The 26,549-nt window shown below is 41.5% G+C and overlaps 1 protein-coding gene across 2 annotated transcripts in view; it reads right to left on the bottom strand.

Annotated features, from left to right (window-relative positions):
- The window catches only part of cdh23 (cadherin-related 23), a 167,102-nt gene that overhangs the window by 79,906 nt on the left and 60,647 nt on the right, over positions 1-26,549 (bottom strand). For both annotated transcript variants that reach the window (XM_052080058.1, XM_052080059.1), the window contains exons 9-13: positions 22,504-22,582; positions 7,203-7,315; positions 4,712-4,900; positions 1,471-1,620; positions 881-1,039 (exon numbers count right to left, since the gene is read on the bottom strand). In XM_052080058.1, the coding sequence (XP_051936018.1) occupies positions 881-1,039; positions 1,471-1,620; positions 4,712-4,900; positions 7,203-7,315; positions 22,504-22,582 (690 nt within the window). The remainder of the gene's footprint in view (positions 1-880; positions 1,040-1,470; positions 1,621-4,711; positions 4,901-7,202; positions 7,316-22,503; positions 22,583-26,549) is intronic.

Here is a 26,549-nt window from a genome sequence, read left to right as displayed (position 1 = left end):
GAGTTTATTTCCATTCCGCTCTTTTAGTGAACAGCTCGCCATGAGTGGCTGACATCTGTTTAATGTTTGTATTGTGTCTTCGGTGGCATTCGGTGTGTATACGTGTATTCCAGCCGCTCAGAAAATGGACACCTTCACCTAATGGTGAATACGTGTCCATGCCTGTACAGACCTCACAGTGAGTCTTCACATCTTTTTCTCTTGACAGCCGGCTCACTCTCTTAACAACAGTAGTCCGTATTCTCAGGCAGGCTGCACAAGAGCAACATCGGCCAGATTTACCGGGTATTAGATTGCCTTGCAATCTCCATTTCATGAGCACCAGTCTATAAACACTATTGATTTTCACACAGAAGGATTTGCACTTGAATCAAGTGGAATGGGGGTGTGGCTGGTTGTGTTGACTGGCAATGAATAATAATCCCGTTTTAGAGTTGTTTTTTTTTAACAATATGCATGACAGTAATGCATGATGAGCAAACATACTGACTTGGTGCCTTAATATTATGGGATATGCTTTGGTTTTATTTCCAGCCCAACACCCGCCCAATGATGCTCTCCAATGCTGTTCCCATTCCTAAATAAATGGTATAAGAAAAAAGCCACACAAATCAGCTGAGTTGGAAACATGACTTCCAGGGGGGGACTTCAGACCACCAAACAAAAACGTCAAAAAAGTATGAAGACTGATGATCATTTTACTTGCAAATAAGCTCAATGTAAAACCTGGACCTGCCTGATTGAAGACAAAGCTCATATACTCACAGGATAGACACAGGTTTATTGGAGCTTTCGCCATTCACTTTGTTGTTGGCATGAAGTCTTTCATATGAATTGGGTATTCATCATTCACTGGGTTTCGCTCTTTTTGAACACTCACCATGATTTGAAGCAGTGAGGTACCGCGGGGTGTATTTTCTTCGAGACTGATGTTGTAGAGAGATTTTCCGAAGATGGGTCTGTTATCATTCTCATTGATCAGGTCAATAAAAATACGGGCGAATCCCACATGGTCGGACATGGACTCATTGGCAAATAGCTGGATAGAAGAGGAAAAAAAGGTTGTTTAAGCTGACGTGGATGAAATATGCTGATATACATGTATATCAGTCGTCTAAGGACACAGAAGGGACACATCAAGGTCTCAAAAACGTCAGTTTCTAAATTGTGGAGTTCAAATAAGTCTTCAGTGTTGTGGAAGGGATTCTTCATATTCACAAAGCTGACTACCAAACAATTTAGAGCATCACTTTCTGAACATCCTTGTTGCTCAGAAATGGCTCCTGTTTAGATCAATGTCATTTGTTTGAAAGTTTGAAAGACAGGGCAAACTTGCTTTGTGTTCAGTCATCAAAGGAATTGTTTCAGTGAACCTGCGGAACTGATTTTAGCAGTCCGTCTTCCATGCCTCCTCTTTGTTTCTTTTAAAGGAGACAATGTTTGGATTCTGTTTCGAGATCCGGAACTTACGGAAAAACTGTAGCTGCGGATGCGCTCGTAGTCTAGTGGCATTGCAACCCTCATTCTGATGTCAGCACGCCCTTGTACAGCCGTGGGGGAGATGGTAAAATATTCGGAATTGTTGCCTGTCAGGAACACCTGGAACATGCTGTTCACCCCCTGTCATGGATAGCATCAGAGTTTACAGAATATTATTGAATCAGACAAAAAACAATTGCGGTGTGAGAGAAGACACGTCTTCATATGCATTAACAGTAGCCTACATGCTTTAAAAAAAGATTCATAGTTGAACAAGGTGATTTTATTTTTTTTGTGTGTCGAAATAAATTGGCATTTAGAACCATCATTTTGTATTGATTTTGGGTCGGAAGGGGGTGAATACTTTTTCACGGCACCGTGTGTTTGTGTATGTCTATCCATCTCTAATTTTTTTAAAAGTATTTGTAGAGAGAGTTGAGAGGATGAACGCTGGCGGCTACACAGTGCTGCCGAAAACTTTCTGATTCCACTTTCTCTGTCTGGACATTTTGTTTGGACAGTCTCCAAAGGGATTTTCCAGTAATTCTTTTTACATTTGGACACATATCAGAGTATATGATTCTGTTTGTTTTAATACATTTAAGAAGTGCTTTATGAACGGAAAGGGGTGTTATGATCGCTGATGACAACCGTGACTATCTACCTAAATACAGAAACGTACATTGGGGATTTGGTTCTGGCTCACAGAATGCTGCTTTGTGTGGGTTGGAGTTTGAGTTGGAAAAAAGTGCAAACTACTGAGCTGGCTCTAGAGTAGGCACTTTACAATTATTAACTATGATGTGCAAATCCATTTCGATCCAACGTGAAATTCCAAATAAACTCTATAGAGAGCGCCTAATGTCTTAAGTCTGCCTTTCACATACAGATAATCCCTCAAGTACAAAAGTATGAATATAAATCAAGGTTGGGTCAAAATGACACCCCAACCATGCGAAGTCCATGGCTGCCTTGAGCCAAGAAACCATCTCTGGAGCCCCGCCATCCTCTTGAAAGCTGCAAGGCAGCTGATCGCATCCCCACCGTGTCAGACGGAGGAAGATGAGTGCACGGGTCGATTGGTATTTTGCTGGCAGCTCAAATAGCCCCCTTGTTTTTGTTTTTATCTGTGCGAGAACCATTGTGGCTGATGGCTCCTATTTAAAAGACCATCCAATATGCAGGGATGTCACCTCAAACTGCCCATAAATATAATTGCTCGTCCATTTACTTCAGCCTGTAGAGGCCCCTGATAAAAGTACCCTGTCAGGAGTGACATCCACAAAGTTTGTTGACAGGTTCCAGTCGAAAAAAGTTTCATAGACGGCAGCCAAGCAGAAGAACGGATGGAAGAACTAACAGCCAACGAGAGAATGAGAGAGAGGTAACTACCACTTATGTCATAGTCTCAAAAAGAAAACATCTGCCCATAATTCCCTGCACTACAGGAATGTATGATTCCTGTGCAGGTGTAGCGGAGTGTGAATGAGTGTGCACGTCATTACTGACATGTCGCTTTTATCAGATCACGACAGTAAATCAAAACAAAAAACAAATTACCTCGAAAACATGCACGTGCATGTGAAAAGAATACATCGAGCTCTACATTCCTTGCTTCCGTACTTCCCTGTAGTAGAGGAGGGAATTCGAGAACCGGTTCAGGCTCATCGATTCCATCGGAAATGTGCACCTCCATTGTTATCGATTCTTCCTTATGATGCTGCCGTGTCAAAGTTCAGCAGTATTGTGGCCATGGGGGCCAATTTGTTTGCAATGTCATGTTGCCGTAGCACAGCCAGGTGCATATAGAATGTGGAAGGATGTGAGTGAGAGCGCCTGCGTAATGCTGAGTTTCACAGCTAAGCACGAGATCACAAGGGAATATGTGTCTGTGTTTTGCAGAAGTATAGAGATGGCGACCGGGGGATTGTTTAGTTAGCCACAGAATATTTACTGAAACCAATGTGCAGTGCACCTAATAAAGCCCCATCTTCACCGTGTATCATTCTTTGCCACCTGCCTCGCTCTGGTCGATGAAGTTAACCGCAAAAAGGACAACTTTTGACCTCTCCAGACAACTGTCAGGTTACAACAGAAGCAGGAAAGGTTAACATTGCATGAGCGTAGCTGACTCCATTCAAGGTTATACCCATTTCAGAAAACAAAGAAAATCATGAAAAGGAAAGTTAGATCACACTACATGTTACACTGACAAAACTAACAAAAACTAAATATGCCCTTTGCTTTTTTCATTCATCTTCCGTACCGCTTGATCCTCACTAGGGTCGCGGGGGGTGCTGGAGCCCATCCCATCCGGGCAGTAGGCGGGGGACACCCTGAATCGATTGCCAGCCAATCGCAGGGCACACAGAAACGAACAACCATTCGCACTCACACTCACACCTAGGGACAATTTAGAGTGTTCAATCAGCCTGCCACGCATGTTTTTGGAAAGTGGGAGGAAACCGGAGCACCCGGAGAAAACCCACGCAGGCCCGGGGAGAACATGCAAACTCCACACAGGGAGGCCAGAGCTGGAATCGAACCCGGTACCTCTGCACTGTGAAGCCGACGTGCTAACCACTGGACTACCGGGCCGCCGTTTGCGTTTTGTCTTTTATCAATTAATTTTATATGTGAGTTTTTGGGGGTGGTTTAAAATATATGTATCTATCTCTCTTTACCAAATCACCATCATAAATCATAAAAAAATCCTGTTCCATGCAGCAGTGCATAACTTATTTAAACTTTTGCTCGCATGCAGGCTCCCTTTAGTTGAGGTATTTTTATGGCTTCTCGTCTCCTCGTTACTGTTCCACACCATCCACTTGACTAGTAGTTATCTGACAAATTCCACCCTGACTGCTTCTGTGCCTAAATCAATCAGGGTTGACTCGCTTTCTGCTTATCTGCACCCACGGTGATTGATTTTCCTCGTTAGGCATAATTCGATGCTCTGTTCCATCTCTTCCAGAGCAAATTAAATTGTAGTGTGCAATGTGCAGGTGTCGGCTGTGTGCGCAAGCATGTGCGCAGCATTTGCGAGCGAAACAGACTTAAAAGCCAACTGTGTGTGCGCATGTGTTGTGACTGACTGAGAAACAGATTAGGCTAATGGTTAAGTGGCAGGAACATTAAGTGTGCAGTTTAAAAATGTCTAAATGATTACGATTGATGGACAACATTATCAAGTGGACATTATAGTGAGGAGCAGCAACCACGACCGACCCACCTCATCCTTGTCCTCCGCTTGAATGAAGAGGGGCAGTGCAAAGCCCACCTGGGCAAGCTCGGTGATGCGGACGCGGTACTCAGAACTGTTGAACTTTGGGGCATTGTCATTCTTGTCAATAAGCAGGATGGTGAAGGTGGTCCTAACTGTTGCGTCTGATGGACTGCGATCTTCTTTTAACTCGGTGGCCTGCAGGGTGGCACGCGAAGGAGGCAGCCATTGTGTGGATGACGAGACAAAGACAAGAGACACAATACTTCACACTAAATGTAATTTCTGATGGAAGCTGCCAGCGCACAATCGAGACAGGCATTTACAGCTTTTCATTTATCGAATCAAAAGGAGCACATGCTGAATCAGAGGGCTCAAAGTGGGGCCAAAGGAGGACCCCCCATGTGTGGACCAATACACACGCAGACACAATGAGATTTAAGAGAAAATAGTACAATTGAGAAGACCTAATTACACAATTTCTCTCTCTGGCTGGCTGAGTATTGAAGCTTCTGCAGAGTAAAAAAAAGGGGGGGGGAAGAGAAAGATAGAAATGGGCTCGGGCTTTCTATGGCCTGATGATCGTTGATAGAGCAGTGCTAAAAGCAGGAGAGCATACTGCTTGTGCCCAGAAAATAAAGGTAATACAGCCTCAATTATCCCAATGTCACTTTACCTTCATAATCTCAGCATTATCTAGCCTAAAGTTGAAAAAATTAGTCCTATTATTCTGCTTTATAAAAATCAATAGCACCTCCACCACCACCACCACAAGGAGGCATGAGCTGAGAGAAAATGTAGGTAGGGAAAAAAAAATCTATAAGTACATTTTTGGGTGACATTTTCTTTCCAGCACGTTCACTTATTCTGTTTTTCTGCTTTATATTTATTGATTTCAACAAAAAAGATGAACTAAGGGTGGAGCCCGTTGGCAAGTATCATTTTGTGTTAAACCAGAGCGCGTGTGAGAGAGAGAGAGAGAGAGAGAGAGAGAGAGAGAGAGAGAGAGAGAGAGAGAGAGAGAGAGACTCTTGGTCTCGCACTCAAAAACACTGTCACCTGCAGCTTTGGATGAATGTGAAAAGCAACTGAATGTGCAAATAGGTGTGTGTGTTGGTTTTTTTTGGGGGGGGCGATGGGGTGTTATAGATTAAGCACATTTATTGTGCAGCTCAAGTGCAAATGATTTGACTCAACCTAACATTGAACTTTACACTTCAACGTCACAGTCACACTGACAACAAAAGCTCTTTGTGTATCTTTCCACTTGTAGAAGCTCTTTGACATCCATTTCACGCACCCTCTTGCACTCTGTGAAAAACACATTGTGCACAACAGTGGCTGAAAAGAAATTAGTGATGGGGGGGGGATCGGGGGGGGGGGGGACAGAGTTTGGAATTTGAGGGGATCGAGGGTGTGCAAGGCAAACGTGATGCACTTTAGGCTGTGAGCAGGCACGGAGGAATTGAGAGACGGCATCTACTTCAAAACAGGAGGACAAAGAGGAAAGGGAGGGGGCAACATAGGAGCCCTTCACATCAGCTAGGGCACTAAATTCCATTCCTTTATCTTGTGCTACTAAATTCCACTAACCCTCCCTGGACAGATTGCAGGCTGTTTACTGTTCACAAAACTGCAAAGGGGACATTATCAAAGCATCAAACCACAACTGCCTGAGCAAATTATCAGAATGACAATTGTAAAGGAGCATAACAGCTATCGGCCTACATGTGTTAGTTGAACTCTTGACCTTGAAAGTGATTTTTTTTTTATCAATGGCCCTCCAATGCGGCCCCCATTGACCATATGGATCGTCTACGGGCCTCGTCTGAAATTACCTTTCCAATGATGGGACATTGTGATTTTCAAAAAAAAATTGTAGAAGTTGCATATTGATATTTATCTGTTTGCTGATTATCATGATTTTTGTCTTTGGATAAATGAATTCAATACATACAATAACAAACAATAATAACATTATAAAAAGTGACATGAGCACATGTTTCAGAACTGTTGATCAGACTGGTAGCTCTTTGCTATAATCAGTACCGAAGAAGTAGCTCTCAGTTTAAAAAAGGTTGGTGACCCCTGATTTAGACCTTAAGATTTCCAATGAAAGTATTGTACGGGCAAAGGTCTGAGACCGGCATTCAATTTGTTGTTTTTGCAATGCCATCACGATATTTAACCATAACGGCACTAAGTAGAGCTGAGACTTCCACCCGAGCTGTACTATAAATAAAAGTGAAAACAAATCTTAGAGCTCTGCATTTCGGTTTGTGGGAGGGGTCAAAATTATTCTGTGTTTCACTATAGAGAATCAACTGCTGTTTTAGTACTTTTTTTAAACAACAGGATTAAAAAAAGGGAAAATTGAGTCAAATGCGTCAACGCATACTCTTCTGTAGCTCGATGGAGATGAGGTTGCGGGATGTTTAGTGTTCCCTGATGTGACAATCCCTCCCAGGACATGAACCTCCAGTGCCATTTATCAGCTCACCTTGACAGTAAGCGTGAATCCTGCTGAGTAGAGTGGGTTTTCTCTGTCCAGCTGGCCATTCACCGTCAGGGCACCGCTGATGTAGTCCAGGGAAAAAACACTGTTGGTGTTCCCTAGATGGAATGACGGAAGGATGGATGGAGAGTGAGCGAGGAAAAAAAAAAGATAAGAACGTCAGAGAGCCAAACGGGGCTGGTGGCATTGTGCTTAATTCAACAGAACCCCTGGGATGCAGCACAGAGCCTCTAGAAGGGGCAAGGTGGTGGACGAGCAATGTGAATTTCTCTTTCATGCAATATGAATGTAGCTTCTGCTCCTGTTCCTTTCTTCACTCCACCTTAGGCTCACCCACCACTTCGAACCTGTTCACACTGTATCCGCTTGTTTCATCCCTCACGGCCCGAGCCCCTTCCCTGCTGCACTTTCTGTGCCAGCTTTATGTTATCGATGGGAAAATCATCGTGCTTATTGTCATAGTTTATCAAAATCATTCAGTTTTAAGCATATCAAATTGAGATTTTGTCAATAATGATCTGTTTGTTAGGTTCAACAATCTTTAGTTGGTAATCTATTATAATGGTGCATTACTGAATGTTACTTAGAGAAATGTTACTTATTTTTTGTGTTTTTGTGTGTGTTCCGGATGACAAGTAAAACCAAACTCAGTTTTTTTAATGCTCAGCTTTCTTGCCATGTTGAATGTTTGCGGATCAGTTTTATTTTCAGCTGTTTTCTGAGTTTGGCCAGGTGATGTTTGCAAGCCAACCCGTGATTGGTCATTACCTGAGTTCAGAGCAATTGTAATGCTATTTTCAGTTGACTGCAGGTGATAAAATCACCACCCCCTCGAGATGGATACAATCTGTGGATTTTGCTGCTTAATTCACATTCCACATACACAATATTAATCACAGTAACATGTTTATATGAGTGGGGGCACATAAAAATAACATTATTGAAAAGAAAATGTTGGGTTTGACTTCCCCTTTAAAGGAGAAGTAAGGAAACCTGGGCCTGCTAATTGTGACATGTCACAGTTTTACATTTAGCCTTTGGGGTAGTGACACTTTCGCGTCTTTATTTAAGGCTTTAAAAATATTACTTTGGTGTGATTTGCTTTTTTTCTCCCAAAAGTAGAAGATAGAATTCAATATGAGCGTACATCAGTGTGATCCCGCCCTCCCCCATCCCAATTTACAGTGAGTCATCAAGATGGCTATGTTGAGGAGGATCTGAGGATCCCAGAACAATGCTTCCAGGAGTGGATAAGGTTGTGGCAGAGAAGGCTGGTAAAATGATTTCGATTCCAGGGAGATTACTTGAGAGGTAAAACCTTTGAGTGGATTTGAATTACACCTTTGGGACAGTAACTCTGGAACTTTTTTGATACACCTCAGACTCTCTGTTCATACGAATTTGGCTTGTTTTATGTAACGACTATTTTTTCAAGACTATTCGCGTAAATGACACGATTGCAACCACTGTTCCTGCTGCATGAGCTCTCTCTCTCTCTCTCTCTCTCTCTCTCTCTCTCTCTCTCTCTCTCTCTCTCTCTCTCTCTCTCACACCCACACACCCACACACACACCCACACACACACACTACACTATATTGTTCAGAAATGTTAACTGCTCCCCCACTTGCATTGTAATCCATTTTGAGAGCCCCAGTACGCATTTGTTGGAGAGCTGGCGATGCTCCTTATGCAATCTGTAGATAGACACAACCCATACATGTGAATGTTATCAAAAAGATCTTCTCAATAAGAAGGCAAACAATAGAGCAGACAGAGCCGAATGAAATAACCCTGAAAGTCAAGTCCGACTGGAACTAATTCACTTACCTGTATGCCTTATGTCAATATATTCTGTGCTGACCAATTGACAGAACACAAACTCTTCTATCTCCCCGCTACATTGTGTATGCTAAACTGAAGACTGTGCAAATATGCTCAGCAAAAACTATTCACTGCTTATGAAAAAGAGGCACATTTGCGATAAAGTGTGTCAGTATACACACTCTTGAGTGCGGAAAAACAACTTGATGGGTTAAACCACACCAGCACTGCCATGAACACTTTACAAAGAAATTTAGACAGTCAAAAGTAGGTATTTATACTTTGACGCAGCAAGTAGGTAGAAAAAAAAAGAAAATCCTTCATACTATGGATTTTTTTCAATATCTTTGCCATTAATTGGACATGCACTTGAGGACAAATGTTTTGGCAGTGACTCCAACTTTGTGTTTTTAACTTTTTCTGATTCATTTTGATTCTATATTGTTGGAAAGAGCAATCGTTCAAATATGGTGTTATGCTCAATACATCCTGAATAAAAAGAGCCAATCTTGTAAATCTAGACCCCCCCCCCCCCACATAAAATAGCAATTTTTAGTATTTTTGTATTCCAAATTCAGACAATGCTATTTACAAATGAGTATTTAAAAAAAATAAATGCAAGAACAGTAGCAAACTCAACATAGAACGATCTGGACCGACCACCAGAACCCATGTTTGAACCCAGAAGCTTTACCAACGCCATTTCAGAACATTTACAGAGCCATTCCTAAAATCTGCTCTTATCAGTCACTCTCCTCAGACTTGAATAAGAATTTAATGCTACTTATATGACTACAAATTCAGCGGGTCTGTCAATATTTCATTGCCTTTCAGTGATGCACCTTTACTAGAAATCGTCGAGTACTTTCCCATTCTTTTCGTGTGCAGGCTTATTATGAACCTTGAGCTGAACTTTGAGGGACGAGGAATCATTCTCTTCAGATCATTTGTAGCATATTAGAGAGGAAATGCAGTATGTCCAGATGCTGAGTCCAAAGGGCACAACAGCTGAGGTCAACAGATGAACCCATGTCTGTGTTCATCAAAGGGGCAAAGACATAACTGTGACCGAGAATTATCTCAGGCTTTCACAGCATTCTGAATTGTGTGGAGAAATTGAGCTACTGTCTGTCTGAATGTGATATGTTTGCAAGTACGGTTGGAGCGTTGTTCTGTCAGGTTATGTTCATTTTACAACTTGTCAGTTGTATTTTTATCTAAAATTACAATTACATATTGTATAGCTCTCTGATGCAAATTGCAATGGTACTGTATATGAAGTATTTGTATGCAATGTTGAATTCTTGCCCCATATTGTCTCCATATTTGCGTTGGTTTCTTGCTCCAAATTGTTGTTCATTTCTACAATGCATATGAAGTCTACTCTAGTGTCTTCTGATTGCAACAGAGACTGAAATTTGAAAAAATGAAAAAGCCGCTACCTGATTGACGAATCGGATTGAAATAGTGTCCCTTATACTTTTGGTATTAATGGTATTTCTGTTACTCGATAAAGTACTATAAAAGTAAAGACAGCTCGGCTACATTTTCTCTTGTTTGGTGTAACAAGCTGGCATACATTCTGATGGACCTGAAAACATTAACCATGACATTTTCAAACTTTTGTGGAAAGAGAAGAGTGATCAGCTGCGACGAGTTAAATGATAAAGACTGACCCACGTCTGCTCTTGCAATAAAAGATGCAACCCTGTCAGATCGCTCTGACCGGTTGATAAATTGAACAGGGCACCCCGACCGTATTTTCTCCTTTTGAACCAACAAAATCTGAAACGGTAGTCAATGTAAGGTGGGCATCAGATCTGCACTGATCAGTTAATATTCAAGTACATCATCTGTATTTACCTTGCATTCAGCAAGAATAGGTGAGAGCTGCCTCACGCAATCAGTGCCAATGTATGCACGTAGCTTGGATACTGTGTATGGGCCAACACTGTAGTAAAATTTTGACCAGAATTCTGTGCCCTCTCAGAAAGGGTAGAAAAGATATTCACGTCAGGGAAAGTGCCTGAGGCATCAGGCAGGTGAAGTGAACCAGCTGTATTCACAAGGTCTGCATGCCATTTAATGTCCAGGCTCTTCAGACCACGAGAGTGACATCTGTTTTCTGAACTTTTCTTACCAAGCTTGTTTCCATGGCAACACCTGTCGTCACAAAAGTTTGCGCCTTTGGAGAGTAGTGTGGAAAGATAGGAATAGAAAAATCATTTTACTAGTCGTCTAGGTAATGTGCATATAGGGGCATATTCTCCCATATGTACTGAAGTCGATTTTTTACGCACCTTTTTTACGTACTTTCAAGACCGGGCAATTCTCATGTCTAGGCTTCTGACACACCCATCGTGCGTAATCTGGAAATATGTGTGCAACCATCAGAGTGGTGGCATTCAGTGAATTCTGTAAGGGTGGCCCTGATTTCCGACTCGTGGAGTTTCCGTGAGACAAGTGAATTCCATAGAGATCCATTTTGAAAATATTTGACACTTTGAGTATGCAACTAACTCAAAAATCTCATCCCTAACCTTGAGAGGGCAATCCACCCTTCTTCAACTGAGAACCACAGACTTGGATTTGAAGGTTCTTCAGTGAGTGTTGGAGATTGCGTGTTGATAAAGCCATCAGAACCACATCATCTGCAAAAAGCAGAGATGCACTTCTGAGGCCATCAAACTGGATATCTGTCCATATCAAGATTATGAACGTTATTGATGGCAATGGGCACTTTTAGCGGAGCCCAATTTTCACTGGACATTAATCAGATTTTCAGGCAGCAATGCGGACGAAACTCTGACATTGGCCTGAGTATCTTACAGGGGTTGATCAGAACCCTGGTGTCAACTGGGACAGCCTCATAAGATCCAGAGCTTTTAGGAATTCCAGAGGGATCTCATTCACACCCGGGGCTTTACCACTAAGGAGCTTCCTTTCGTCAACCAACCCTAGAGATTGGAGATCCCACCTCAGTCCAGAGACTTTCTCAAAGGAACATGCGTCAGGAGGTCTTTTGTATTCTCCCTAATGACTCACAACGAGGCCACGAGCAGTCCATCTCAACTATAGTGTTAATGTTGCACTGCTTCCCTCCTCCCAAGTTGCTGAATGGTGGTGCAGAATTTCCTTGAAGCTGATTGGAAGTCATTTTCCTTCGCCTCAAATTGGTGTATTGGGTTACAGATATAGGAAGCTTCCTACCTGAAATTGCATATGGCATGACAGCTTTATGTATACAACAACACCCACGACAACAGGTTTGTGTTGATAATGATGCTGGTGTGTGTGTGTGTGTGTGTGTGCGTGTGTGTGGTGGTGGTGGTGGGGGGGGGGGATAATATAAGATTGAAGACTCTCAGTGTGGGCATCGTGCCGCTAAATTGGTTTGTCAGCTTCAGTGACCTGATGAGAATACCAATCTACAACAACCGTTCCTCATGCAGGTGGCTGGCCATTGAGCCTATGGTGATATGACACCAAAAGCTATAACGTGTCACATCATAAGTCAATACAATTTGTAAATATGTACCGTATGCATAAACTGGAGTTTTTAGACTTTAATAGTGGCTCCACTCAACTGAACCTGTCGAGAGAATCAGGCTGAAATCACACGCAGTGACTCCCAGGGAACACCAAGGAACAAAATATAATCATATTCTAATCGCTGATAGAGAATGTTCTCCAGTGATCTGGCAGAACACTGCGATTAGACACCGGAGAGGCGGGAGAACTGCAGCACACAGACACACACAGTCGAATTCAGAAGAAATTACTTTTGGAATTTGGCATTTATACTTTGCGGCTGTATTTATGTTATTTATATTTTTTGTGTGTGATTTATATTTTTTGTGTGTATTCAAACGTGTTCCCAATCGGATTGTTATTGGATAATATAAAAAGGCATTGATCTAACAGGTTCATGTGACCACTGCATGACAATAACTTGCTCAGTACAAATCAAAATTTGAGGAAAGCCTAGCAAGAGTTCCCCGAGTGTAATCACCATGCCTAATCCAGTGACAACTGTTTTCTCTCGTTTGTGACAACTCCACGGGGGAGCCAGAACATTTTAGTAATGCGATATGGCATGCAGCCAAAGCTCTGTGTCTTGAGGCGAAGATTTTGTGCTCTTTGCGAAATGTACACAAATTACTGTCACTTTTAAGGATAACACCTGCAGGCATATCAGGCTGATGATAAGGTTTGTGCTATTGTTTTCCAAAGTACGCCAACATCGAATTCGTAATACCCAGTCGAGACATGTTCATCTGCGGGTTAACTGCTGGACTGTAAGGCCACAGCGTACTGCTAATCATGAATGGAATTTGTATACGAATAGAGAGATGAGTGTCTTGCAATTTGAAGGCCACCTGATTTTGACAAATGCTAAATAACATTTGTCTTTCAGGTTTTTCCTTTTTTTAGTTTCCTTTTTATTGATTGAATCTATATTCTACGGATCGCTCTTGATTTATCAGGTGATAGGCACTTTCACTGTAGCTATTACTGTCACATTCAAGTTTACTGTGTTCACTGCTTGTTAGTTACAGTGCAACCTCTAAAGTTGAACATAGTCCATTCCATGTCTCTGGTTCACTTCCATCCATTCATCCATCCATCCGTTATCTGATCCACTTTATCCTCAAAGGGTCATGGGCAGGCGGGAACCGAGCAGGCAGGATACACCCTGACCTGGTTGCCAGCCAATTGCAGGGCATACATAGACAATCATTTACACAAACAATCACACCTAAGAAAAATTTAGAGTGTTCCATTAACTACCATGCATGTTTTTAGAATCTGGGAGGAAAATGGACTACTCAGAGAAAACCCATCGCAGGCATGGGGAGAACATGAAAAGTCACGGCCCTGGATCGAACCCATGCCTTCTGCACTCATGACTACTGTGCTGCCCTACTTCCAAGGTGTTCTAGTTTTAAAATTATTTTCCAAAGATGACATTCACAACAAATTTATTTTAAATTAAAAATGACAACTTTTCCATTTCAAAGTAACCAACTTGGAGTCTGCCGCTGTCAGACTTCTCTGCCACACATTTATTCACTCCTGGTAAGATTATTCCGGGAGTCTCCTCTCTTGCATGGATGACATCAAGATAGCAACGGTCAATAAGTTGAAAAAAATAATCAAAGAAAATAGTCATCCTCGTCCTTGTTCCACTTCTGAAATGAGCCTTCCTGAATTAAAATTATACAGTACATGTATACGATTCTTTGAATTTGAGATGACCAAATATTAGAAACAGCTCAGTTTGATCTAGGGCACTTCCAACACAATGACAATCACAGTATCAAAATAAATTATTGATTCAATACTGTACATTTCTGGCAGTGTCAATCAAAACTCAACTATGTTTAGAATGCCACTCATGTATTGGATCCCAATAAAATATTGATCAGATGTTTACAAGGATACTCAATGTCACGAGCGAACTAATTTCTATGACCCATTGAATCAGGGAGGAAAAAATAAAAAATTAAATTAGAGGAGTGATGAGTACCCCTCTCCATTCTGAACTCAACTAGGGTTAGGATTGCGTGGTGATCAGTGTCCCGTCGACTGTCAGCCTTGTCTGAGAGATTACAGAGCAACAAGCTGTGGAGAGCCTCAGAGCATCTAATTGAAAGCCAGAGAAATCCCAACATTCCAACAGTCACAATGAGAGCTCTCCCCAGAATAACAGGTATGAGCCTTGTCCAGATTACAACTTGTCTGCTGATACAGCTCGGTCATCACAGAATGGAGTCAGAGCATCGGGGTGCAGCGGTGCAGACAGATATAGATAAGTGTTGAAAGGAACACTGGGTGGGAGGGGGGGGGATAATTGTGTTTACGAGAGTTTAGCACAGGAAGATATGACTGCAGGTCCCCACACCCAAAAAAACCCCTGAAATAGTCATGTTTGAAATCTATTTTCAAAAGTTATTGATGGTTAAAAAAATATATTGGTTCCTTGCAAAGGAAATCTTTATTGACAGAGCAAATAAAGGTTTGCTCACTAAAATACAGTTTTTACATCACAGAAAGGTTGCATAATGGTAAAGATCTAATCAGCTTCATAAAAATCCCGAGTTGCACAATTTACATGTGTTGCCCTTCAAACTCTGCGGCCACAAGTGCATAAATAAACCTAACAACTCATTAAACCCATTCCATGCTTGCCTTTATACAATCATAACGGTAAAGACAAGCAATAGTTCTGACACTTTCACAAATTCCTACACATCTTCGAAAACACACCATTTGTTTTGATGTCTGCGCTTCGTTTGTGTGAATGCATAGTGGCTGCCTTACCCTGACACTTCAGCTAACAGTTCGCCCAGGTTAATTGCAACAAAATAATAAGGCTCCTGAAAATTACATTCACAAGAAAGACAGCTTGATTGACAAAGATGAACCATTTTAAAATAATCCAAAATAGGAACGCTTAACACACTAAAATGCATTAGCGGTAGAGTTCCTGGAAAGGAATATTAGGCAAAAAAAAAAGCCTATATATACATTCATTCATTCACCTTCCAAGCCGCTTGATCCTCACTACGGTCGCGGGGGGTGCTGGAGCCTATCCCAGCTGTCTTCGGGCAGTAGGCGGGGGACACCCTGAATCGGTTGCCAGCCAATCGCAGGGCACACAGAAACAAACAACCATTCGCACTCACACTCACACCTAGGGACAATTTAGAGTGTTCAATCAGCCTGCCACGCATGTTTTTGGAAGGTGGGAGGAAACTGGAGCACCCGGAGAGAACCCACGCAGGCCCGGGGAGAACATGCAAACTCCACACAGGGAGGCCGGAGCTGGAATCGAACCCGGTACCTCTGCACTGTGAAGCTGACGTGCTAACCACTGGACTACCGGGCCGCCCCCTATTTACACAGTATATCCCAAAAAATTCAATTGTCATGGTCAGTACATGTGCACTTTATTTGGGATAGAGAACAGAAAGACATTTCAGTAAAAGATTATGTTACCTTTTTTTCTCAGTTACAGTTATTACCCGAACAATACAGCAAAATTGACTGATTTTCAAGAAGAAATTCAGTTGGCTCATTACCATTGATCACATGATATGAAAATAACCCCTATTATGAACAGTAAAATCCAATTGTACTTTTCAATTTAGTACTACAGTACAATTCAGAAACTGTGCAATAATTGTAGTTTTACCTGTCTTTTTTTTATTTTGGTACCACTCACTTTTGATGTAATGATATGAAAATGAAGGTATCACTGTGTATCTATTTTCACAATTACACTGCCTGGATAATTCCAAGACCAAACCCCTTGAGGTCAGTATTTGCTGCCGTTCCTCAAACGGAACAGATGCAATCCGAAAGAAGAATTGTCTAAAAGTAAAGAAAAGGATGGAAAAGGGCTTAGAATGGGATTAGTTGTTCTTGCATGTGACAAAACAGATGGAAGCACACAAAGATGAAGAAGAGGCTGATATAAAAGGCTTCGGGGATGTCCTTTTATTTGCGGGGGCTGCCGACTGATTTTTCCGCTGCTTGTTCTTCTGCTATCATTCCAACACGGTGGCGAGGCGACACAAACTTTACACAATAGATTAACTCTTTTCTTGGCAGACAGCAACGTCTCATGTTGTAACTTACTGTAACATAAGTCCCACAGAACCAAGACAAAACTTTATTCATTTTTGCATTCATTTTCCGTACCGCTTGATCCTCACGAGGGTCGCGGGGGGTGCTGGAGCCTATCCCAGCTGTCTCCGGGCAGTAGGCGGGGGACACCCTGAATCGGTTGCCAGCCAATCACAGGGCACACAGAAACGAACAACCATTTTCACTCACACTCACACCTAGGGACAATTTAGAGTGTTCAATCAGCCTGCCACGCATGTTTTTAGAATGTGGGAGGAAACCGGAGCACCCGGAGAAAACCCACGCAGGCCCGGGGAGAACATGCAAACTCCACACAGGCTGGCTGGAGCTGGAATCGAACCCGGTACCTCTGCACTGTGAAGCCGACGTGCTAACCACTGGACTACCGGGCCGCCCGGCATAACTTTAGTGAGCATAAAACAAAAGAATATATATATGTATATATATATATTCATTCATTCATTCATCTTCCGAGCCGCTTGATCCTCACTAGGGTCGCGGGGGGTGCTGGAGCCTATCCCAGCTGTCTTCGGGCAATAGGCGGGGGACACCCTGAATTGGTTGCCAGCCAATCGCAGGGCACACAGAAACGAACAACCATTCGCACTCACACTCACACCTAGGGACAATTTAGAGCGTCCAATCAGCCTGCCACGCATGTTTTTGGAATGTGGGAGGAAACCGGAGCACCCGGAGAAAACCCACGCCGGCCCGGGGAGAACATGCAAACTCCACACATGGAGGCCGGAGCTGGAATCGAACCCGGTACCTCTGCACTGTGAAGCCGACGTGCTATATATATATATATGTGTATACACACTCTCCCCACTGCTGTTCTGCATAGGACTGAACCCCCTAAGCCAAGTAATCACCAAGACAGGCTATGGATACCGCCTCAGAAATGGAGCTACAATCGGTTATATATATATAGTGACAAAACTACTGGCGAGTATTGTACGCAGCCTCATCTCACTTAACTGACCAACCTCGAGTTCTCTGATCCTCACTCATGCGCACGAGCGTGATTCTCAAATATGGCCATTTATAATTGTATGTGAAAACAAATGTGTGTAGTTGTTGTCAATAATCACAGCTTCAACAAAATAGCACCACTAGAAATACTGAACTACCATTAGTGTACTCCACCATAGCTTCAGCAAAGCTCCTGAAGGCCAAAATAGGTGGTCAACGTGAGCATGTGTCTGGGATGAGTGTGCACAGTAAATGCTCGTCACTCATGCCTTGTGTCTCTGACTGGTTACTTTTCCTCTGGAGGGGAGGTTGCTGTAAAATTTAAAAAATGAATTAGAAGTAGATGATTGGGCCAGAGAGGGCAGATTTTTTTTCATTGAGCATATCACTTTGTTTCTAGTGTCACATCATACTGACAGCTTTAACTAAAGTGACAAAAAGTAATTGTTTTGAAAACTGCAAACCCTTGAAGTCACTACAAATGACACTTGGGAGGTTTACATGTAGCCATGTATTCCGCTTGGAAAGAATGCGAATGACCAAATGGAATGACATTGCTCCATAACATCTCAATCGGAATAAAACAGACGAATCCGAATGCTGTTTTATTCAGATTCACAAAGGTGGTAGATTAATTTAGCCAATCCGAAAGGGAATCATTTAAACCGTTCAGTCATAATAAGCAAGTTTCGTCCGGTCTGCACATTCTCTATAGTGACATAAATGAGACTGGAGAACTTGTGGTTTTTAATCAAGATGTTGCATTAATAAAAGTTTTCAAACTACCACAACTACTGTAATAAAAAAGACCAATCTCCATCTTGATAAATGTTTACAACCATCTGCGCATGTTATGCGGTTGATATGATTTACAGAGAGGAACAGCTAAATGAGAGATTTGAAAAGATCACGTCACATGCAAACAGTTAACCAGAGATCTTCATTCGGAATGATTTTAGAATGACAAAAAAACTCTCCATGTAAATCCCGCTATTACCAATGCTGTTTAAGTGCTCTTCGTGAGTATGTGGTTTGTTTGTTTTTTGTACTTTTCCTTTGTTTGTACAATATACAGACACACTAATTATTCCATGCACAATATGTCTATATGCAAATAAAAAACTGGCCATGGTCTCAGGATAAGGCCATTAGGGCTTTGGTGTGTCATTCCTGTGGGTCGTTGATGTCAGTGAGACGAGGCGAGATTGTCTACACGCTTGCCTGCTTGTCTTTGGGGGCAGTTTGAAGTGGATAATGAGTGACGTGGAATTGTTTGAACTGGAGGAAAAAAAAAGCTCAGATATCAGAGTGTGCTAACATGACAAGAAAGAAATAAAAGTAGCTATTAAAATGCCTATTGTAGGGTCATTTCTTTTTATGGAGTGTGCCGTTAAATGATCCCAACTGCCTAATGTTAGAAATGGTCGACGCCCGAAAGTAAGCGTATTGTCGATCCTACGTTGAGTATTTCAACTGACAGTTTTTATAGTGTGATTTCATGAAAATAACTCATGGCGCAATGGCAGATGATGGAGTTATGCTTGTGATGTAAAAAAATAAAATCCCAATAAATAAAATAATAATAAAAAATAATACCACCTATTTTACTAGCCCTGACTTGTTGTTATGACCCCTTGGGTGAAATGCGGATCACATACATTGTGTAGACTGATAAGAGCAAAATCCAAAATTAAACTAAAAAGTTTGAATATCAATTAAGTCTATTGGTGGGAAGGACCATATTAATGTCAGCCATCTAATGTAAAGCTGAGGTCATAAGAGAACTGAAATGTGGTCGACGCATACAGCAAATATCAAGAATATGAAGTCCATTTCAAGCGTGTCATTTACATTTTTGCTCAGCAAGGTGGCCCATTTCTCATGACCATTTGAGACCTTTTGATAACTAATGAGAGTATTAAATCAAAGGTCCAATAAGAAGTTGGCCCTTTCATGTGCACCAGAGATCTTGGCATGTATCATCCCCTTCCAGTATCTTTGTTCCATCACAACAAACAACTGCAGTGCAGGAGCAATTCCATTGTGTTCATAAAGTCCCAGACATGACTTCTGATTGGATGAGGCAAGGAAAATCCACATTTTAAGCCCTGCAATAATTAACATAAATCACAGCTGCAATTAAGACCCTGTTTATCTTAATTACTGAACTAATGGGACGAGTCCCGCAGGAACAAGCTGATCTCTTTGAGGACATGGAGTGAAGAGCAACACAAAAGGCTTTCTTCAGAGTCAACCTTACTGTAAGTCGGTGTTTATGCTTTTTTTTAAAATATGAGAGCCATGAGAGATGTAATAGATTTGATATTCTTTTAAACACAAGTGTACCGGCACTCTTGTACACTTTAGTTTTTGTTACAAAGAGGAGACATTCAAAACCCTCATCCGTCTTCTCGAACCTTTGCCGTTCCATCTACATGTGCTGCCGCGGTATCGCCCTTCCACTTTCATTATCTTTTGAACTTATAATGATTTTATCAAGCCCCACTGAGGCTTAGCGGCAGTGCAGTAGCTTATTTTTTAAATGACTGGGAATACGTTACGCAGCATAATTAATGTCTTTTTAATGTTCTTCTCCTCTGGAGCTTGACTCGTCCCTTCAACTTTGAAACAACACAGACAAAACAACAAGGCATCTTGTTGTCTACACAGAATGAGACTGAAGATGGGAGCAGGAGCATGTTTACGAGGGACTGAGCTACATGGTGGCAATGGCTACCCCTTGTCACTCTCTGGCTACCCTCAAACCGAAGAGGAAGTCGGTGATTTTTCTGCCATTTTCAAATGGATGCAGCATTTTTAGACCCCTTGCCACAATTTATTTATATGAACGACATATTAAAAGAATATACAATGGACCTGAATGCAAACTCAAAAATAATTTGTCTTAAATAAAGAACATTCGATTCTTACAATCAACGTCAATCAAAATGATTACTTTCACAACATAGCAAAGGAGAATTTTTTTTTTTTTAAACAGTCATTGATTCAGGGGGAAAATGTACCAATCTTGCATTCACATTTTCACACTATAAGCAGGATCAAATCTTAGTAAAAAGCAACGTTTAGAATTGTGAGGTAAGAGGTTTTTGTCAATGGGCTTTTTAGATATGATTTGAACAAACCATTGATTGCAATACGCAAAATGACACCGGACATCAGGAACAATTGCTCACTCTGATTGGATGTTAGCAAATCAGCGCATTGGATAGGAGTAGACGATGACATGCAGTACTACACAAAATTGTTCTGATAGGTGTGAATTGTAGTTCATGAAAGTGACTGTTGGTGACACCCCTGGTCATCCCTTCACTGAGGCCTTGTGTCACACTGGTCACCCCACTGCTACATTTTTGGCCATGCCCCTAATGCCTTCAGTAAGTTGTACAAAGATAAGTGCTGGTTGTGAACTCGGTCTGAACTCAAGAGAAGGAATCATGTGCATGTTAACAAACCTACCCCCCCCCAAAAAAAACAACAACAAACAAAAAAAACGCATGACGACGTGTGCTCAACTTTCACACATGGAGTCAAATTCCTTCATTTGAGTGTCAGGTCAAACGGTGACACAGCAGATGGTCTGACAATGACTATCTCCATCATCCCAAAATTTCTGTGGTTCGCCAGGCTAATCAAGCAGTGCCAGTCGCTTTCTAGCCAGCTGGCAAACCTGGTACCACCGATGTCCTTTCATCTTGGCCATGCTGGGGTTTGACAGGGCATGCATACTTCACACGTGATTGTAATGCTCCCCTTTGGTGTTTGTTTTCACCACAAGTTTTACTCACTGAGAGATTGTTTGTCTTCATGGATTTAAGAAAAAAAATGAAACATGACAGGAATGTTACAGAGTTTATGTGCCACATCTCATGGAGGTCGATAAGGTACCACCTATGGATCTTATCAGGTCAGCTACAATTTATCGGAATTACGTAAATGGCCAGTGCCTAGTCCAGCCAAACCTTTGAGCCAATATTTGTGGTTAGACCATGCTTGAGTAAAGCTAAAAACATCCAAACATTTGCTTTATATTTACTCAGGCCCAAGCTACGAAATTACGGGATTTTGAGTCATTTCTGTATTTTCAAGTCAGTTTACATGAGGCTCGAAAAAGAAGATAATAGGCCAATCCAATTTTTAGAATCCCTGCCTTGGATCAACACCAACATCTCATATGACACTCCTTGTCCCAAAGTTGATCTGTCCATCAATTTTCATGAAAATCTGTTTACAAGTTGATGAGATATCCTCCTGGCAGATAGACAAAGTAACTGGCAGGCAAAACATTGCAGCCCTGGCAGAAGAAAATTCACTTCAGGAATATGTAAACAGGATCGCTGCTCCAGCCTTATCAGCAGCATGCAAACTGCAGCTTCTCTTCAAATTCTGTCACATTCCACAACGTTAAGATTTCACAATGATGGATTTCGGTCCTGACACTTCAGATTTTCCTCAAACATTTTGTGCCATACATCATATAAAATAATTGAAACAACTTTTAAGTCGACAGGAAAAGACCAATGTGATCACCATGTTCATTTAAAAAAAAAAAAACCCAAAACAGTTATCCCAGTTTGGATGGCCACCGCCATGTTAAATAACACTCAATGAAGCCTAACTTCCTCACATCGTCATGTTTAATAATCGCTTAGAGGCAAACCTATTCTGTCATTCTGAGACGCTGCTCCCCACTGTTATTGACTGCTCTGCTTGATGAGGCTTCTGTATTTTTTTTCTGTGGGATTATGATAAGAGGTGATCGATTCCACTCTCTGTGCTTTGGATGTCAAATTGATTGTGTGACTCAGACTCAGCTCAGACCTGAGATGATGGTGTAGCCGATCCCCCTCGGTCGTCCCAAATCCTGATCGATGGCAGTTATCTTGCGTACTTCGTAACCCTGCAGAGACAAATACACACACATACTCTCAAAACATACATGCATTGAACTCCATCTGGATACAATGTCATTTGCTGTACCGACATCAAGAGCGCTCTCTCTTGACACCAATTATATTAAGAACCATCTTTCAATATCACAAATAGCCAATACAGCCATTCTCTGTTCTGAGACATTTCTAAATCCATATGGAAACAAACTTATCGCCTCTCATGTGCATCTTGACTAATGAGCAGGCCAAAAAAAAGATCAGCTGACATGCGCGTACATTCCGATGCCTCCGGTCCTAGATAAAATCACCACTCAGCTATATGGAGTCCAGGACAAAACAGAGAAATGTAAGCAAAGCACTTTGCTAAAACATTAAGTAGTTTTGATTATTCTGAGGAAAAAAAAACACATGTACTCAGTCCTGATAATTCTACATGCATTGATTTAATCTTCTGAAAATGATTGGCTCAGTCAGTTCCCCAAGAGACACAACAGCATGACGTGGTATCACAGATTTATTTTTTTGTCATGTATGAAATGAAATCAGCACATGCAATATGAATCTTTGGACGCAAATGCAAGACACAAGGTGAGAAAGAGCTCCAAAAGCACAATGTTTAATATTAACAGTCATGAGGCAATAAAACAAGGTGAACTATCAGGGCCAAGGCTCATGAAAGTCAGTGGCATGAGGAAGAAAGCTGAAATGTAACAAATGAGGTACAATGAACTGGCAATAAGACAGAATGAGAAGAAGAAGCCCGAGTTTTGTGTCCAGCACAAGTTGAGTGCAGTGCGCTGTCTAATCACTTGTTGTTGCGCCAAGTGGTCAAGGTGAAGCAATTCAAATATTTTTAAGATGATCATGAGAATAATCCGTTCAATTACTTTTTCTCCTACAATGATTCAGAAGGACTGTCCCACACTGTTATCAAAAACATTCACCACAATACTCCACAGGGGCACAGATTCTGCGTGTCTATGTCTTATTTAAATCCACAAAAATTAAAGCACCTGTGCCACAAGTTTGACCTGGTTTTTGGTAGTCCATAATGTATTCTATTTTTTTGGTCACCAATTTTCAAGATGCAACAGGGGCGTGCAATCGAACATGCTGGAACCGCTATTAAGGTTTTAACAAACATGTTAAACTTGCCCTGGCACGAAAATGAAGATGTGCCTGTTTTTTTGCCAAGCACAAAAGAACATGCGCAGCCAACTTTCCGTGACGAAATTGTCAAATACATCGGGGGAGCACCGGTTTTAGCCGCCGGAACACCCAGTGAGATTGAACAAGGTCTCAAATCAGTAAACTAGACTTTCCTGGAGGTTTCATAAAAATGAAGCTGCGCCTTTTTTGCTGAGCGCATGCAAGCCTGTCTACAAAAATATTATCCAAAAAGTTAAATACATGAGGTAATCGGGAATGATAAGGCAGACATGGGAAAGCACAATCAGAGCATGAGACAAAGAGAGTGACAGGGCGCATACACGCATACACACACAAACACACACACACACACACACACACACACACACACACACACACACACACACACGGCATGATATATATGTGATCATGTGGTACATTTCACAGGATGAAATGAAAACTACACTTTCCGCATTTTGTACACACTGAAGACGGACTTTTTTGAACACCTTTGAAAATGTGTTTGGAAGATGAATAGTTTATCGTACAACAAGAAGGTCATTTCATTTTACTTTTCATTTTTCAATTAATTGTCAATATTGCTGATCATATAGTGTTTCGCAGGGAAACACAAATTTAGCTTGTGAATAAAATAACCAAATGGTCTCATTTATTTCTAATACTTGACTGCAACTCCCCCCGAAAAACAGGGCTGGCAAAGCATTGCATGACTTTTTCATTATTAGCATTTCGTTGAAATGCATTTCTCTATTATTTTTCATTTAATTGACAGAAACATAGTATGGCAGTGGTGGGGCGGGGCGGGGGGAGAACAAAGAGGTAAATGCTTTTTGAAAGTCTTTGATCTGTTGAGCTTTCTCACCCTCCGCGCTTCAATCAGACATGGTGGTGATGGTTAAATATCCTCGTGCTGCAGTGTGAGATGGAGCAACCCGCCCCCACTCCACGATTGCTGTTCCTGTACACTCCTCTCACTCTACACACACAACTCTGTCTCTCTCTCTCTCTCTCTCTCACTCTCTCTTTTCTCTCTCTCTCTCCCTCTCTCTCTCTCTCTCTCTCTCTCTCTCTCTCATTGATCCTGCAAATTGTGTCTGAGGTGTGTTTATGCTCCATTTCTGCCAAAGCTGCAGCTGTCATTGACCAATTACAGCAGAATCAATTACAAGCCTTTTACAGACACTGATTCACAAGCGATTAAAAGCGGAGAGGGAAAAAAAAGAAGTGCTGTTCACACTCAAATTCACACACATTTTTGGGTAAGGACGATGAGAGGAATCAGCGAACAAGAGTAGAGAGCAAGCCTTGTTTTCATGAAGGGATTAACACAGCCTCCTCTAAAAACTGGTCGAAACATTTAATATATGTTATGATTTAAAATGACATATTTTCAAATCATTCTTATGTGTATTTAGGGGATTCCGAGCATTTAATAGAGAAGAAAACCGGTAGATATTTACGATGCGGGTGACGCATGGTAGTCAAAGCTTTTCAGTGATTGTTAACCCATCTCAAAGCAAAGATGGACAGACAATGACCTGACATATCTTAAAGGACTGTGTCAGTTGGGACCTCATTACTGTATTTCAGCTCTGATTATTGCAGCACACACTCTGAATTAAGTCACCTGTACTAGATGTCAGTGCACCGATCTGGGTGACTTCCATCATTTTTGAAGAGTGTGAAGAATTGCGTTTAGCCTTATTTGAGTTACAATTTGTTAATCATTCAAATTCAATTATACGTGACCGTTTTCAGCAAGGTAAGGGATCTGAATGGCTCCAGGATTCATTTTCAATTGCTCATCTGTTGACTTTTCGACTGTAAGATATTTTGTTGGGCAATAGAACCCATTTTTCTTGCCAGATTTGATGTCATAAATGTACTGTCCGTGGTTATAATTATTCATTTATAAATAGTACAATTCAACAATTACAAACTCCATTATAATAATTTATGAGAGCCATCCACTTGTGTTTCATAGAAATACGTCAATGATAAGAGTCAGATGAAACTCTGATGAGTTCAATCTTCTATGAGGAGTTAAATATATACAGTTCCAACCATATGGACAGAAAATCTATCGGAATGTGGTAGTACCTGCGTAACATAGGTTTTTGAGTGGCTTTTTTGCGTCTTTGTTATTGCGGCTTATTGCAACCACGTTCCCATGAAGCAGCCACCCAAGAGAAAACACGACGAAGTGAAGTTGGAATCATGTGGGAAATATTGTGAAACTGTCCACATAATATTTAATATAATATGGAATATGTTCACTCATGTGACAAAGATACAATTTGCATTCCGGCAAACACACAGACGCTTGCTGGACCGTCCCCTCTCCCCACCTTCATCCTTTCATTTCTCTATGCAGTGCATTAGCCATCCAAACCTCCTTCCTTTTCTTCTCTTTACCCACACTTGACAGCCAAATTGTGTTTGTCTTAAAAGGGGCTTAAACGTCACTCCAAGCAGCATGGATTCACAGCTAGATAATAACCCTGCCCTGTGATCTATTTTTTTTCAACTCTCCGTTTTCAAAGTATTCCACAGATGACAGGCTGAACGTGAAACAAACAGAGGCTGTAAAGGGGTATGAAGCCACATCTCTGAGAAATCCCAAGTGCATATCGCTTCACCTGTCTCTGTTGCAGCCTTGAGAAGAGTTGACACTTCTGTCCCGCAAACATTGCAAACATTGCCCAAAATGATACCCGCCTGACGGAATACATCACGAGGGCTTTCAAAAAAAATGTTGTTTTTTCTGGTTACTATCCAATACTGTATGTACTATACGTGTTACAG

This window comes from Hippocampus zosterae, chromosome 11 (assembly GCF_025434085.1).
Source record: "Hippocampus zosterae strain Florida chromosome 11, ASM2543408v3, whole genome shotgun sequence".
NCBI classification, from domain to species: Eukaryota; Metazoa; Chordata; class Actinopteri; order Syngnathiformes; family Syngnathidae; genus Hippocampus; species Hippocampus zosterae.
The sequence above is the reverse complement of the archived record's forward strand: the minus strand, read 5'-3'. Positions and strand labels throughout refer to the sequence as shown.